Source organism: Chiloscyllium plagiosum, unplaced genomic scaffold, assembly GCF_037043375.1.
Source record: "Chiloscyllium plagiosum isolate Xiang-an unplaced genomic scaffold, Cpla_swu_hap1 HiC_scaffold_28, whole genome shotgun sequence".
In the NCBI taxonomy this organism is placed as follows: Eukaryota; Metazoa; Chordata; class Chondrichthyes; order Orectolobiformes; family Hemiscylliidae; genus Chiloscyllium; species Chiloscyllium plagiosum.
Window position 1 is genome coordinate 33,969,606 of NW_028270166.1, and position 17,377 is coordinate 33,986,982.

A 17,377-nucleotide genomic window follows, 5' to 3' on the forward strand; every position below is an offset into this window, starting at 1 on the left:
AGTGGTGTTTCTATCTCAGATGCCAGGGCAAGTGGTGTTTCTGTCTCAGAAACCAGGATATGTGGTGTTTCTATCTCTGACACCAGGACAGGTGATGTTTCTATCTCAGACACTAGGCAAGTGGTGTTTCTATCTCAAACACCAGAACGGGTGGTGTTTCTAATTCAGACACCAGGGCAAGTAGTATTTCTATATCAGACACCAGGACACGTGGTGTTTCTATCTCAGACACCAGGGAAAGTGGTGTTTCTATCTCAGACACCAGGACGGGTGGTGTTTCCATCTTGGACACCAGGACAGGTGGTGTTTCTATCTCAGACACCAGGTCAGGTGGTGTTTTTACCTCAGACACCTGGGCATGTGTTGTTTCTATCTCAGGCACCAGGACAGGTGGTGTTTCTATCTCAGACAGCAGGGCAGGTGGTGTTTCTATCACAGATGCCTGGACAGGTGGTGTTTTTATTTCAGACACTAGGATAGGTGATGTTTTTGTCTCAGACACCAGGGCAGGTGGTGTTTCTATCTCCGATGCCTGGGCATGTGTTGTTTCTATCTCAGACACCTGGGCAAGTGATGTTTCTATCTCAGACACCAGGACAGGTGGTGTTTCTGTCTCAGACACCAGAACAGGTGGTGTTTCTATCTCAGACACCTGGACAGGTGGTGTTTCTATCTCAGACACCAGGACAGGTGGTGTTTCTATCTCAGACAGCAGGGCAGGAGTTGTTTCTATCTCAGACATCAGGGCAGGTGATGTTTCGATCTCAGATACCTGAGCAGGTGTTGTTTCTGTCTCAGTCACCAGGACAGGTGGTGTTTCTGTCTCAGACACCAGGGCAGGTAGTGTTTATATCTCAGACACTAGGACAGGTGGTGTTTCTGTCTCAGACACCAGGGCAGGTAGTGTTTATATCTCAGACACCAGGACAGTTTGTGTTTCTATCTCAGACATCAGTGCAAGTGGTTATCTATCTCAGATACCTGGACAGGTGGTGTTTCTGTCTCAGACACCAGGGCTGGTGGTGTTTCTATCTCAGACATCAATGCAAGTAGTGTTTCTATCTCAGATACCTGGACAAGTGGTGTTTCTGTCTCAGACACCAGGGCAAGTGGTGTTTTTATCTCAGACATCAGGGCACGTGGGGTTTCTATCTCAGAGACCAGGGCAAGTGGTGTTTCTATCTCAGACACCAGAACAGGTGGTGTTTCTGTCTCAGTCACTAGGACAGGTGGTGTTTCTGTTTAAGATACCAGGACAGTGATGTTTCTATCTCAGACACTAGGGCAAGTGGTGTTTCTGTCTCAGACACTAGGACAGGTGCTGTTTCTGTCTCAGACACCAGGACATGTGGTGTTTCTATCTCTGACACCAGGACAGGTGTTATTTCTATCTCAGACACCAGGGCAAGTGGTGGTTCTGTCTCAGACACCAGGGCAAGTGGTGGTTCTGTCTCAGACACCTGGGCAGGTGCTGTTTCTGTCTCAGACACCAGGACATGTGGTGTTTCTATCTCTGACACCGGGACAGGTGGTATTTCTATCTCAGACACCAGGGCAAGTGGTGGTTCTATCTCAAACACCAGGACGGGTGGTGTTTCTATCTCAGACACCAGGACAGGTGGTGTTTCTATCTCAGACACCAGGGCAAGTGGTGTGTCTATTTCAGACAACAGGACAGGTGGTGTTTCTGTCTCAGACACCAGGGCAGTTGGTGTTTCTGTCTCAGACACCAGGACAGGTGGTGTTTCTGTCTCAGACACCAGGGCAGTTGGTGTTTCTATCTCAGACACCAGGGCACTTTGTGTTTCTATCTCAGACACCAGGACGGGTGGTGTTGCTATCTGAGACACCAGGGCAAGTGGTGTTTCTATCTCAGACAATAGGGCAGGTGGTGTTTCTGTCACAAACACCAGGGCACGTGGTGTTTCTATCTCAGACACCAGGGCAAGTGGTGTTTCTGTCTCAGACACCAGGACAGGTGGTGTTTCTATCTTAGACACCAGGACAGGTGGTGTTTCTGTCTCAGACACCAGGACAGGTGGTGTTTCTGTCTCAGACACAGGACAGCTGGTGTTTTTATCTCAGACACCTGGACAGGTGGTGTTTCTGTCTCAGACACCCGTGCAGATGGTGTTTCTATCTCAGACACCAGGGCAAGTGGTGTTTCTATCTCAGATGCCTGGACAGGTGGTGTTTTTATCTCAGACACCAGGACAGCTGGTGTTTTTGTCTCAGACACAAGGACCGGTGGTGTTTCTCTCTCAGACACCAGGACAGGTGGTGTTTCTATCTCAGACATCAGGGCAGGTGGTGTTTCTTCAAGGAACACCACCTGCCCTGAAGAAGGGCTTATGCCCGAAACGTCGATTCTCCTGTTCCTTGGATGCTGCCTGACCTGCTGCGCTTTTCCAGCAACACATTTTCAGCAGGTGGTGTTTCTGTCTCAGTCACCAGGACAGGTGGTGTTTTTATCTCAGACTTCAGGACAGGTGGTGTTTCTATCTCAAACACCAGGACAGGTGGTGTTTCTATCTCAAACACCAGGACAGGTGGTGTTTCTATCTCAGATGCCTGGACAGATAGTGTTTTTATTTCAGACACCAGGATAGGTGGTGTTTTTGTCTCAGACACCAGGACAGATGGTGTTTCTATCTCAGACACTCGGACAGGTGGTGTTTCTGTTCCAGACACCAGGGCAGGTGGTGTTTCTGTTCCAGGCACAAGGACAAGTAATGGGCACCAACAGTGATGAAGTCTTGTGATTTGCATCAATCAGACCCGAATCCGCACATTTTCTGATTCTCATTCTGTATGAGAAGGCTGTGGAATTGTTCATTATTTGAGATTGTTGATGATCTGTGGCCGTGTACTTGATGAACTTTTCCAGTTGTCCTGATGCAGAAGCATATGAAATCAGCCAAAGTGAGCTCACCAATGGGATTTTCATCAACTTCCTGAAAAAGCGTTTATTGGAGGATGAAAAAATCACGGTCCTGCTGGATAAAGTTGCAGAAGGTGAGTCTGTATTTACACAAAGTTTAAATCACCCAGTAATTAGGACAAAGTTCAACCAGATACTGAGCCACACCGAGCAGGATATGTTTAAATAGGTTGTCATTTCACTCCCTCCTCACCACCCTGCAGACTCCCAAAGTTCCTGTAATGCTGTTACTATTATGTTTAATTGTCCTTCATGATCACGCTGTACTTATCCAGATTGTTATATCTCACCTCCCGGTTGGCCTGGGTCGGACAATCTGCCTGTCTATTTTTCTGATACTGGATGATGTGCCCCATTATTGGTGTTTGTTTGGGAAGGAATAATAAACATTACTGACCTTATTTTCCAATCGGATTTTGAATTAGATTTGACCTATCCACGCAAAAAGGAAAGGGTTTTTGAGGATTCACGAGGTGATTCTGGAGTGTCCCTGTGGACACTGATGTAGTGAAGGAGAAGCAGTTTCTTCCAGAATTGTGGTATCCATGCTGTCCTCCACAGGTGCCCTCCTGTGCCCGGGTACAGTTTTACACATACAGGTTCTGTGTCTTGTTCAAATGATTGATATTAATTTGGAGTACACTTATAGAACATAGAACAATACAGCATAGTACAGGCCCTTCAGCCCCCGATTTGTGCAGACCTTTTATCCTACTCTAAGATCAAACTAAGCTAAATACCCTACATTGTACTATCATCCGTGTGCCTGTCCAAGAGTCGCTTAAATGTCCCTAATGTCTCTGACTCTACTACCACCGCTGGCAGTGAATTCCTTGCACCCACACTCTGTATAAAGAACCGACCTCTGACATCTCACCTCAACCTTCCTCCAATCACCTTAAAATTATGCTCCCCTGTGATAGCCATTTTTACCCTAGTTTCTGACTATTCACTGTATCTATGCCTCTCATGATCTTGTAAACCTCTATCAAGTCACTTCTCATCCTTCTTCACTTGGGGCTTGCTTCCTGCTGCTTATACTTCAGCAGCAGGTGTGGTCCATTTAAATATTCAGCAGAGCTTTTGTGTTTTGAATCTTTAAACTAGTAAATGATTTTTTCTTCCAAAATACTACTCTTCCCATTTTAGTAGGAAGTGCCCACGACATGCCTTTTCCCTGTCTTTGCAGCAATGCTGCTTTTTTTGGGAAGCTTCACTGTTTCACTTACTCTGGTTAACCTGCCCACCTCATCCTCTTTCCCCATTACAATATCTTTAAGGTTGAATTTCTCATCTGTTTTGAGTCTCTATAAGTAACGTCAGTTGCTACCTCTCTGCATGAGGGTTTGGGTAAAATAAAAGCACATTACTGCAGATGCTGGAGGTGTGAAATTAGAACAGAAAGTGCTGGAGACACTGAGAAGGTTTTGCAGTATCCTGCACTATCTTCTTTTGTGCCCCCCAGCCTAGACTTCAGGCCTATATCTTCATGATCCAAAGAGAAAGCTCTTTCTCTAGGGTGACACTGTAGCTCAGTGGTAAGCACTGCTGCCTCACAGTGCCAGGGACCTGGGTTCGATTCCCACCTGTGTGGAGTTTGCACATTCTCCCTGTGTCTGTATGGGTTTCTTCTGGTTTCCTCCCACAATCACAAAGATGTACAGGTCACGTGAATTGGTCATGCTAAATTGCCCATGTGTTAGGTGCATTAATCAGGGGTAAATATAGAGTAGGAGAATGGGTCTTGGTGGGTTACTCTTTGGAGGGTCGGTGTGGACTTGTTGGGCCAAAGGGCCTGTTTCCACACTGTAGGAAATCTAATCTACTCTTGCCATCAGTTTCTACTTGAAATAATTCCCATTCTGCTCATTTTCATATAATTTTGTATTCCTCTGGTAATTTAAAACAAAGAACTAAAGATCTGAAAGAAAAACAGAAATTGCTGGAGAAATTGCTCTGTAGATCTGGTAACATCTGTGGAGAGAAAGAAGAGTTAACTTTGGAAATTGAGTGATCTTCTTTCTCTTCACTGATGCTTCCAGACTTGCTGAGTTTCTCCAGCAATTTTTGTTTTTGTTCCTCTGGTAATTGTTCAGTTTAACTTCAATTTACATTCATTCCCCTCAAATATTGATAATTTTCTCCCCGATGTTAAACAAGACATGTTTCCTCATTTTGGTTTTTCTTTTGTTTTTATTGATTTTATCTTCTGCATCCTAGTCTTGAAACTGATTTTCTTGGTGTGATATAACAGAACACATGCAGAAATTTAGTGCCCCTCAGTGCAAAATGACTCACTTGAGAGGATAGATCAGGTAACTTTCATCAAAAGCTGAGAAAACTTGTAGGCAGATTAAAGCTAATGGTCACAGAGACCTGGTCTTATGTATGAATGAGAGATTACTGTGTTTAGCATTTACTGAAGGTTCTTATGTAAGTCCCAAATGACATCCTAACTGACTGTGACAAGAGCAAAATTTCTCTTTTCTTGACCTATATGCAGCATTTGGCATCATTACTCTCTTCTAGTATCCCTCCACCATATTATGTCAGTATTCAAGATGAGATTAGATAGGTACTGTTAGATAGTAGCTAGGTGACAATAAAGAGGATGATGAACTCTTGAGAGCAGAGTGGAAAATTTGATTCAAATTGTCTGGTCGCAGAAAGGGCAAAATCTAACACAGTACCATTAGATCAATGACCTTTATCTGCTTTGGAACTTTTGTGTATGTATCTAGAAAACCATAAAAAATTTACAGTATAGGAAGAGACCATTCGGCCCATCATTTTATGCTAGTTGAAAGAGAGCCATTCGGCTAATTCCAGTTTCTACCTTGTGCAGAGCATTGTAGGTTACAGCATTTCAAGTGCATACCTAAGTACTTTTTAAATGTGATGAGTGTTTTGGCCTCACCCTCCCTAACAAGCAATGAATTCCTGACCCCATTTCCTGATGGAGTAAAAAAACTTCTGAAATCCCCTCTAATCCTTCTATCAATTACTTTAAACCTATGTGCAATAATAAACAATACTTCCTGTTCACTGTATCTGTTTACCTCATAGTTTTTTACTTCCCAATTAATCGCTTTTTCTCCTGTGATTTCAGATATGGGGAAGTGTGAACTTACAAAGGGGAGACAAGCATTGGAGATCCGCAGCAGTCTGTCAGAGAGACGGTCATTGAGAGATCTTATTAAACCACCCAAACATCAGGACGCATATTCAGCGAGGAACCTGCAGTGGGCCAAAGCTCATGGTACGAAAGAGTGTTTACTCCTGTTAATGCTCCATTTTGTGTTGCATGTGCTTCTGTCCACAGGATACAATTGATGAGTAAAAAACTACACAATCAATGGGTCAGATCAAAGCTCAATGTCCTGCCAATCAAGAATGGTCATAGTCAGTTAATTAATTACAGGCATTGGAGGCTCCATGAACATTCCTATCCCCACTTGTGGTCTAATCCAGCAAGGCTGAGAATTTTACAGCTATCTTCAGCCAGTAGTGCTGAGTGGGTGATCTATCCCAGTCTCCCTCCAGATGTCTCCAGCGACAAAGACACCTATTTGACCTATTTTTCTAATCAACCTTTTGGGAGAGGTTATTACACACCTCTGGAGCAGGTGGGACTAGAACCTGGACTTCCCGGTCCATGGGTTGGGACACTACCACTGCTCCACAAAAAAGCCCTTAAGACACCTAGTTGACTTGAAATTAAATGTTGGCAGCAGCTGTATACACCAGCTACAGTAAGATGACTGGCCAACGTTTGTGAGAAGATTTGTAGCTCGGGTGCTCATTATTGTGGTTCTGCTCGCTGAGCTGGGAATTTGTGTTGCAGACGTTTCATCCCCTGTCTAGGTGACATCCTCAGTGCTTGGGAGCCTCCTGTGAAGCACTTCTGTGATGTTTCCTCCGGCATTTATAGTGAAGGAGGAAACATCACAGAAGTGCTTCACAGGAGGCTCCCAAGCACTGAGGATATCATCTAGACAGGGGACGAAACGTCTGCAACACAAATTCCCAGCTCGGCAAACAGAACCACAACAAGATGACTGGCACTAAGAACATTTCAGCTATTTTGCTCTCGACCTATGCTCCAAATTATGCTGCACCTCCAGCCATCCTGTACCAGCACTACTGTAGCTCTAGTATCGACCTGACAATGTGGGACATTGCTCAGGTATGTCCATTGCCCAGCCGGACAAATCCAGTTACTGCCCCACAAACCTACTCTTAAAAATCTTCAGAATAATGGAAGGTGTTGGTGACAGTGCTATCAAGAAGCATTTATTCCCCAGTATCCTGTCCTCAGATGCTCAGTTTGGGAAAGGTGAAGAGTTGGACGTATGTGATGTAATTACAATAAGTCTCAATGCCAAAGGGAGATATCAAGGGGTGAGGTTGAGGATTTAGGAGAAATAATGTCAACTAAATGAGATCAGAATGTTCATTATGCTATCGTTCTGCTCTTTCCAGCTCTTCCTGAGAGCAGGTATGTGCATTTTGAATGTGGAGTCACAGTTCGTCTGGGATTTGCAGCTGAATTTTCAAACATTATGATTATTTATACCAGAATAGAGCAAACTCAGAAGGACATCACTAAATGTGAAGCTAGATTGGCTGATTTTTCAGAGGTAAGGAACTTTACAGGACACTCCACAGCACTGTTTTATGAGGTTATTCACAATGCAACTACTCTGTTAGTGTGAAATGATTTTGTTTCTTACTGATGAGTCAATAATAATGTAAATGTGACCTGAATCTACCATTAGGTTCTGACCTGGTATTAGAATGAAGCAGAGTCAGACTCGAGTAGAAGGGAGTCTTGTTCCATTTTTCTTCAGTTAGTTTAGCCTTTCAAGCCCAGGAGAAAGTGAGGACTGCAGATGCTGGAGACCAGAGTTGAAAAATGTGTTGCTGGAAAAACACAGCAGGCCAGGCAGCATCCGAGGAGCAGGAGAATCGACGTTTCGGGCATAATCCCTTCTTCAGGAATGAGGCTGGTGTGCCAAGTGGGCTGAGATAAAAGGTAGTGGGGAGGGAACTTGGGAAAGGTGAAGAACTAAAATCAAAGACCGCAATTTCCCCTACGACATGGTCGACGATGCTCTCCACCGCATCTCCTCCACTTCCCTCACCTCTGCCCTTGAGCCCCGCCCCTCCAATCGCCACTAGGACAGAACCCCACTGGTCCTCACCTTACACCCCACCAACCTCCGGATACATCGTATCATCCTCCATCATTTCCATCACCTCCAAACAGACCCCACCACCAGGGATATATTTCCCTCCCCACCCCTATCAGCATTCCGGAGAGACCACTCCCTCCATGACTTCCTCGTCAGGTCCACACCCCCCACCAACCCAACCTTCACTCCCGGCAATCACAAGAAATGCAAAACTTGCGTCCACACCTCCCCCCTCACCTCCCTCCAAGGCCCCAAGGGATCCTTCCATATCCGTCGCAAATTCACCTCCACACACATTATTTACTGTATCCGCTGCACCCGATGTGGCCTCCTCTACATTGGGGAGACAGGCCGCCTACTTGCGGAACATTTCAGGGACACCTGCACCAACCAAACCAACCGCCCCGTGGCTGAACACTTTAACTCCCCCTCCCACTCCACCAAAGACAAGCAAGTTCTTGGCCTCATCCATCGCCAGACCCTGACCACACGATGCCTGGAGGAAGAGTGCCTCTTCTTCCACCTAGGAACCCTCCAACCACATGGGATGAATGTAGATTTCTCCAGCTTCCTTATTTCCCCTCCCCCCACCTTTTCTCAGTCCCAACCGCCGGATTCAGCACCGCCCTCTTGACCTGCAATCTTCTTCCCGACCTCTCCGCCCCCACCCCCTCTCCGGCCTATCACCCTCACCGTCACCTCCTTCCACCTATCGTATTCCCAGCGCCCCTCCCCCAAATTCCCTCCCCCCTACCTTTTATCTCAGCCCGCTTCACTTCTGTGGAAGGAATTAAGAGGCAGCTCAAATCAAATATTTTGTTGTTGGTTATGGGTGATTTCGAGAATGGACGTTACTCCAATATTGGTGAGGAGGTAGGTTTCCATACCAAGAATGATCACGTCGTATTCACAGTTTGTGACAACTTATGCATCCAACTTTCAGGTGTGCACAATTACTATAATAATTATTTAGAGATGACCTTTACCTCTTTTTACCTTGGTGCTACTGAGAGATGAACCAGAGTACAGAGGGACTAAAGACAATTACCAGTCTGAAAATTTGTCCTCAGTCCCTGTCTTTTTTAGGAAGCGTGTACTTTCCTCATTCTCCCAGGAGCCTAACAGGTACATAGTTCCTGGCTGCACTGATAACCACATTCAAGATTGATCCATAGTCTATGCCGAGGTAGCTGCTCTGTTGGAGCAGACTGAGATTATTGTTGGCTTCAATGCTTTTGGATTAGACAGAGAAAATATGAGACTGAGTTTCTGCCCCTCTTTGCTATCCATTGATCCAATTGACAGTAAAATATAGTGCCTGAGGTCCTGAGGATTAGCCATGAAGTAACAGAGTTACAGATTAACTGCACCTCAGTAAGAGAGTCAGCACTGTCAGAAGAATGATGGGAGTAAAATGCAATAAATAGCAAATCTGAAATGTTGCCATTTCTATGTTTTGATGCTACATTAATGGGATGATCCCATTTAAAGGCAAAGTGCTGTTGCTCTAAATGATTTTCCTTTTGAACTATTTGAATTGTAGGACTTGGACGTAGATCTCAAACACACAAACAAAGAATGCCCTGAGGAAACAGGCAGCATCCTCTTCACCATCAAGAATTTTGACTATCCAGATAAGTGCCTGTACACCAGGCTGAGTGGCCTGCAGAAACTAAGGGTAAGCAATCACTCCATTGTCACTTTCTAAACAGCCAATGTACATTTATATAACATCAGCAAGGCCCATTGTATTGTATTGCACATTATCTTGTCTCAATGAACATAACAGCATTGATACGGAGTCGCAATAGAAAGAAAGAATGACAGGCCTGACTTACTAAGTTGTTTCGGTTTGGGGAATGTACAGGAGGAGGATGGAAATATTGCTTTGCAGGACACTCCTGTGTCCTATGGTATATTTAATGTACCTTGAAACAGCTGACAGAATATCAGTTTAATATCTCATCCAAATGACTAGTGCCTTGTATAGTTTTAGTAAGACCTCCCCATTTTCATACTTCTCCCTTTGAAATAAAAACCAACAGTCTATTTGCCTTCCCCATTATCCACGCAACTTGGATGCTAACTTTTTGTGATTCACACACCAGGTCACCAAATCCCTCTGTGCTGCATCTGTCTGTTGTCTTTACATATTTAATTAAGCCCTCTTTCGGTAATGCCAGGCTAGACTGCACTTTATATTCTTGAGTGGGTCGTGAACCCATGACTTTCTGCCTCAAGACTGCCATCAATGGAGCCAAGCTGATACATTAGCTAACCATAAAGCCAATAATTTTGCAGCCCACTGCCCACTATTGACTCAATAAGTAAATGCATCAGTGCGGTATGGACGAAGAAAATCCCAGTTTAGTCAAGTGATTAATTGAATTAAATTAGATTTATTGTCACATGTACTTATGAGTACAGTGAAATGTTTGCAAGTCGCCACTTAAGGCACCATCTTATGTACAAAGATATAAAGGTACAGAATCTTAGATACAAAGCATGAAAATAAGGAAAATAAAGTTTTAAAAAAGTTAAACATTACAATCCTTCTTACTATAAGGTAGAAAAACAAAGGAACATTTACCAGTTCAACATCACAGTCCATTAGATAGGAGAAGAAGAAAGGTGCAGGCCTCAGGAAAACATAAATTGATTGGTCCGTTGGACAAAGTGGTAAATAAAGCTCAATCAAAAGAGACTGTAAGGCCTAGTAGCTGAAGTAGGCCTTTTGGCCCATCAAGTCTGCTCCACCACTCAGTTAGATTGTGGCTGATCTGATAATCCTCAACTCTACTTTCCTACCTTATCCCCATAATGCTTAATTTCCTTACTGATTAAATACTGCCTACAACAGCCTTGAAAATACTTAATGACCCAGCCCCTACAGTCCTCAGTGATGAAGAATTCCACAGATTCATTACCCTCTAAGAGAAAAAAATCCTCATCTCTGTCTGAAATCAGTGAGGAGACCTTTCAAAACACTCACCGCTGCTGCACCCCCCCCCCCCGCCTCAACTCTGACCCAAGAATCTTGTATATTTCAGTAAGGTCATTCTTCTAAAGTCCAATGAGTATAAGCCTAATAAACTCAACTTTTCCTCATAAGAAAATCCCACCAAAACTGAAATCAACCCAGTAAACCTTAGCACTGCCTCCAATGCTAGTATATCTTTCCATACATAAGGGAACCAAAATGCTCATAGTATCCCACGTGTAGTATGATTAGTGCCCTGTATAGTAAGACCTCCCTATTTTCATATTTCTCCCTTTGCAATAAGGGCCAACAGTATATTTATCTTCCCTATTATCCACTGAACTTGGATGCTAACTTCTTGTGATTCATGAACTAGGACCCCAAATTCCTCTGTGCTGCTGCTGTCTGTTGTCTTTACACATTTAAATAATATTCAACTCTTCTTTTCTTCCTGCCAAAGTACTTAACCTCACATTTCCACATATTATAATTTACCTGTCAAGTTTTTGTCCAATCACTTAATTTGTCTGGATCCTTCTGTCGAGTCTGCGTCATCCTCACCTCTTGTCTTTATGTCTATTTATGTGTCATCAACAAATGTGGCAATAGTACATTCACTTCCCTCATCCAAATACTTCATATATTTTGTAAATAATTGTGGCCCTGGAACTAACCTCTGTGGCATTCCATCAGTTACAGGATGTCATTCTGAAATTGCTTCCTTTATCCCAACTCTCTAACACCTTTTAGTTAACCAATCCTCTAGCAATGCTAATATGCTACCTCCAACACCATGGGCTCTTATCTTGTTAAGTAGCCTAATATGCAGTATCTTATTGAAGGCCTTTTGGAAATCCAAATATAATGCATCTATTGATGCCCCCTTATCAATCCTGCTTGTCACCTTCTCAAAGGTCAATAATAAATTTATGTGGCATGATTTCCCCTTCATAAAGATATTAGGGCAGGTTAAAAGAAATAGTTAAGAAGGCATACAAGGTACTTTAACTTATTAGCCAAATCATAGAACATAAGAACAGGGATGCTTGCGAGGTTTAAAGTGCTTGTTCGGTCACAGCTAAAGTACAGCTCACTGTTTGGATCACAGAAGGATGTGCTTGTACTGGAGGAGATATATGAGGACATTATCAGAGCTGGAGAACTTTAGCCATGAGGAAGAGTAGAAAGGCTGGGCATGCTTTCTCTTTGGAGAGAGGAGGCTGAGGAGATTAATTTAATTTGATTGAGGTGTCTAAAATTATGAGGGGCCTGGATGGAATAGAAGGACTCCTCTTTGGATTCAAACAGAGTAGAACAGAATGCATTCTAAATGGTGAAAATTCTGAAAGCAATGAAAGCTCCAAAAAACTTAGGGTCTATACATTCAAGTTATTAAAATGTTTGGACAGGTACAAAGACGAATCAAAAATTCTGAGGAAGTGCTGGCTTTACATCTAGAGTCCTTAGAAAACAAGAGGTTAGAAATCATAGCTGCGCAGAGCTCTGGCTAGACCACACCTGAAGTAATATTCAAATCTGGTCACCTCAATTTAGGAAGGACATGTTGATCTTGACAGGACTGCAGTATAAATTTCCGAGAATGGTGCCAAGGGTTAATTTATGGTGAGAGATTACAAAAACTAAGGTTGTATTCATTGAAGGCTTAGTAGTATGTATTCTCAGATGTCAAAAGAGAAAAATGCTGGAAAATCTCAGCAGGTCTGACAGCATCTGTAAGGAGAGAAAAGAGCTGACATTTCGAATCTAACTGACCCTTTGTCAAAGCTAAAAAAAGGGAGAAATAGGGAGGTATTTATCCGCGGCTGAGAGAAGGTGAGTCATGGCTCCAGAAGCAAAGGTAGTGATAATGACAGTGCATAGAGAGATTATAGGGAGATTAGGAGCTGTGAGTGACCAAGGTTGAAGCCAGTGCTATGTGACAAAATATGTGGGGGATGGGGGGGGGGTGGGGGGGGGGTGGGAGATAGGTGAAGCAGAGGCAAAATGGAAAACAAGGTAGAAGGGTAACAATGGGGGAAGAGGAGAGGAAAAAGGTGATGAGAGAGTGGGGAGCGAGAGAAGGAGAGACAATCAAGAAATAAGAGGTACAGAACAGTGAAAAAAAATTTTGAAAAGATAAATAAATAAAATAAATGAAATAAAATTACAGAGCAGAATGAAAACAGAGGGGTCGAGATGGGATAATCATCTGAAGTTGTTGAATTCAATGTTGAGACCGGCCGGCTGTAACGGGCCTAGTCGGAAGATGAGATGCTGTCCCTCCAGTTTGCGTTGAGCTTCACTGGAACATTGCAGCAGGCCCAGGACAGACATGTGGGCATGCGAGCAGGATTGTGTGTTGAAGTGGCAAGCCACGGGAAGGTCCAGGACCTGACTGCGTACAGATCGAAGGTGCTCAGCAAAGTGATCACCCAGTATTTTCAGATGTTTTGGGGAACTGATAGGGTTGATAGAGAAAAAATATTTCCTTCAGTTGGGGAGTCATGGATCAGAAACTTAAAAGTCAGAAGTGGACCTTTCTGGAATGAAATCAGGAGCCAGTATTCATGCAAAGGTTGGAGTTCTCTGTAGTTGGGAGATGATGCTAATTTTAAATTTGAGATTGATAGATTTTTATTCAAAAATATGAATTGCTATGGATATAGGGCAAAATGGCGTTAAGTCACAGATCAGCCATAATCTGATTTAAAGCCTGCTCCTGTTTCTCTGTATGTGGGCAATGACCCTGTCAGACTGGTTAGCCCAGTGACATTCACCATCTAGGTACACAGTGTTAATGGCAACTTGAATACATATTGAGGGTGAGATTGAGTCCTGACAAGATACAGGGGCAAGCAAGTCAGAGTAAACTAGGGACAAATTCATATCAATTAATAACTTTCTGAATTTTACTTCCCTATTGTTTAGAAAGAGCTGAGCTTTTCCATCTGTCTTCAATATCAGTATAAAGAGATGGAGGATTCCATAGAGGAGAAGAAAGTAGTCAGTATTGGAAAACCTCTTGTGTCTAAACTCAACCTGCATGGATCAGAGCATCAGAATGAATACATCTCAGTTTACGGATCATTGCAAAGCTCTGCAAGTGAACCTTCACAGCTGTTAATCCATGACTCATACCTCACTCACTCCCTGTTACCATCCTCTCTACGTTCCTGCAATAGTTTAAATGACCTTGAGGATTACAGTAGTTTATATCGCTACAGGAAGAAATCCACCCGGGCGCAGCAGAACCAGGGCCGACTGTCAGCGGAAGCTACTGGGCTAATGACCAAAGAGACCATTGAGGAGATCACTGCTCAGTTTAAATCTCTGAATTCCTTGCACTGATCTTGTTGACACACAGGCATCAAGAGGAACAATATTGAAGAATTTTGTACCAGTTTATTAAAGAAAGACTTTAACACATTAATTAGTGAGGGCAAGAGACTGATTGTAGAACTCAAAGACAATGAATACAAATACTATGTACTTAGTATTTTGCCATTTCCAGTTTTAACCAGTCTTTCTGACAATGAACCTGTAGGTGTTCTGTTATTTTCTTTCCTCAGGACAGAACAGCAATGCTTCATACCTGTCGGATATAAAGGGAAGGATAGTCCTATTGCTGTCAATGGCATTGTTGAGTAATCCTAACGGAACACATTTACTATAAACCGACCGACTCCCACAGCTACCTAGACTACACCTCCTCCCACCCTCCCCACTGTAAAAATGCCATCCCATATTCCCAATTCCTTCGTCTCCGCCGCATCTGCTCCCAGGAGGACCAGTTCCAAATCCGGACAACCCAGATGGCCTCCTTCTTCAAGGACCGCAATTTCCCCCCGGATGTGGTCGACAATGCCGTCCACCGCATCTCTTCCACTTACCGCTCCTCCGCCCTTGAGCCCCGCCCCTCCAACCGCCACCAGGACAGAACTCCACTGGTCCTCACCTACCACCCCACCAACCTCTATGTACAGCGTATCATCCGCTGTCATTTCCGCCACCTCCAAACGGACCTCACCACCAGGGATATATTTCCCTCCCCTCCCCTATCATCGTTCCGAAAAGACCACTCCCTCCGTGACTCCCTCGTCAGGTCCACACCCCCCACCAACCCAACCTTCACTCCCGGCACCTTCCCCTGCAACCGCAAGAAATGCAAAACTTGCGCCCACACCTCCCCCCTTACTTCCCTCCAAGGCCCCAAGGGATACTTCCATATCCGCCACAAATTCACCTGCACCTCCACACACATCATCTATTGCATCCGCTGCACCCGATGTGGCCTCCTCTATATTGGGGGGACAGGCCGCCTACTTGCAAAACGTTTCAGAGAACACCTCTGGGACACCCGGACCAACCAACCCAACCACTCCGTGGCTCAACACTTCAACACCCCCTCCCACTCCACCAAGGACATGCAGGTCCTTGGACTCCTCCATCGCCAGACTATAGCAACACGACGGTTGGAGGAAGAGCGCCTCATCTTCCACCTAGGAACCCTCCAACCACAAGGGATGAACTCAGATTTCTCCAGTTTCCTCATTTCCCCCCCCCCCACCTTGTCTCAGTCAAATCCCTCGAACTCAGCACCGCCTTCCTAACCTGCAATCTTCTTCCTGACCTCTCCGCCCCCACCCCACTCCGGCCTATCACCCTCACCTTGACCTCCTTTCACCTATCGCATTTCCAACGCCCCTCCCCCAAGTCCCTCCTCCCTACCTTTTATCTTAGCCTGCTTTCCTCATTCCTGAAGAAGGGCTTATGCCCGAAACGCTGATTCTCCTGCTCCTTGGATGCTGCCTGACCTGCTGCGCTTTTCCAGCAACACATTTTCAGCTCTGATCTCCAGCATCTACAGTCCTCACTTTCTCCTAGAACACCAACAAGCACTGCTTGAATCCAGCACATGACTCACAGATTCAAATGTCAGTCAAGACCATGACAAATACCTCAGCCAATGAAAAAGAAACTGATCTGCAACGTCTGTACCCTCTGAGGGATTTTAAATGTGTCCTTTTCATCTCTTAGGTCTAATAGTTTCCTTCATTTCATTCTAAAGTGTGTTGACTTTAAGGGACAAGTTCTGCTTTTGCTGCCCCGACTATTTACTATACTACTGAGTCTGTCACATTTAATAGATTTAATCTGCAGCTCACACTGATTTAGCTGATCTCTGCCAGTGCAGTGTTGGGGCAGCACAGTTGATCTTTGAGCCCTGATTTAGGAAAAACTGAAATCAGTTGGAGTTCTTACTCACAATCAATATCAATCAAGAGATCTTGGTCGAAAGGATATGTCTGTGGACGGTAAATGAGTATAGGTTTGGAGTGTATTATAATTCAGCATACAATTCAATAACCTTCCTGCACTCTCTATCTGGGCTATCACACAGAGGATAATAATTTTAAGCGGTTGGGTGGTTATGCCTGTGGAACCTGTACTTGGGGACTCTGAACTCCAAGACCAAGAGGGAAGGGCATAGTTGGACCAAGATGGTATGGAGGCAAGGTCTAATGAGGAAAGGCTGAGGGATTTGAAGCTGTTTTTCATTAGAGAGAAGAAGGTTAAGAGGTGACTTAGTAGAGATATACAAGATGATCAGGGGATTAGATATGGTGAACAGTGAGAGCCATTTTCCTTGGATGGTAATGGCTAGCATGAGGGGACATAGCTTTAAATTGAGGGGTGATAGATATAGGACAGATGTCAGAGGTAGGTCCTTTACTCAGAGAGTGGTAAGGGTGTGGAATGCCTTGCCTGCAACAGTAGTGGACTCACCAACTTTAAGGGCATTTAAATGGTCATTGGATAAATAGATGGATGATAATAGAATTGTGTAGGTTAGGTGGGCTTTATATTAGTTTCACAGATTGATGAAACATCAAGGGCCGAAGGGCCTGTACTGCACTGTAATGTTCTGTGTTCTATGATCAGAAGAGTGGACAGAATATTCTCTTGTAACCCAGTGTACCATTGGACTCAGGTTGTGATGATTACTGAGTATAACATTTACTTTCAAATAGTCTTGATCTGAATGTGCAACAATTCTGATATTGTGGAGTTTTTGTATTGTGTGTAAGGACCATTTGCTAAAACAAATAATTGAAATAGAATTAATTAAAAATACTTGTGTTTTTCACTCAAATTCCATGATATTCTAATTCTGTAATGTAACATTTTCTGAAATAATCTGACTGTATGGGGTTGGTGAGGATTCGCCACGGCAGATCCGCTGCCGATGATTAGCCACTG

The 17,377-nt window shown here is 44.0% G+C and overlaps 1 protein-coding gene across 8 annotated transcripts in view; it reads left to right on the top strand.

Annotated features, from left to right (window-relative positions):
• The window catches only part of malt2 (MALT paracaspase 2), an 80,313-nt gene that overhangs the window by 32,704 nt on the left and 30,232 nt on the right, over window positions 1-17,377 (top strand). For 3 of the 8 annotated variants that reach the window (XR_015751855.1, XM_087976107.1, XM_087976106.1), the window contains exons 13-16: window positions 2,888-3,015; window positions 6,051-6,200; window positions 7,424-7,581; window positions 9,680-9,814. Coding sequence is in view for 3 of the 8 variants with exons in the window: in XM_087976107.1 (XP_087832233.1) it covers window positions 2,888-3,015; window positions 6,051-6,200; window positions 7,424-7,581; window positions 9,680-9,814 (571 nt within the window). In the remaining 5 variants the exon portion in view is untranslated. Of the gene's footprint in view, window positions 1-2,887; window positions 3,016-6,050; window positions 6,201-7,423; window positions 7,582-9,679; window positions 9,815-14,044; window positions 17,271-17,377 lie in introns of those variants that run through there. The other 5 variants (XR_015751858.1, XR_015751859.1, XR_015751857.1 and 2 more) reach the window with 3 other exon arrangements.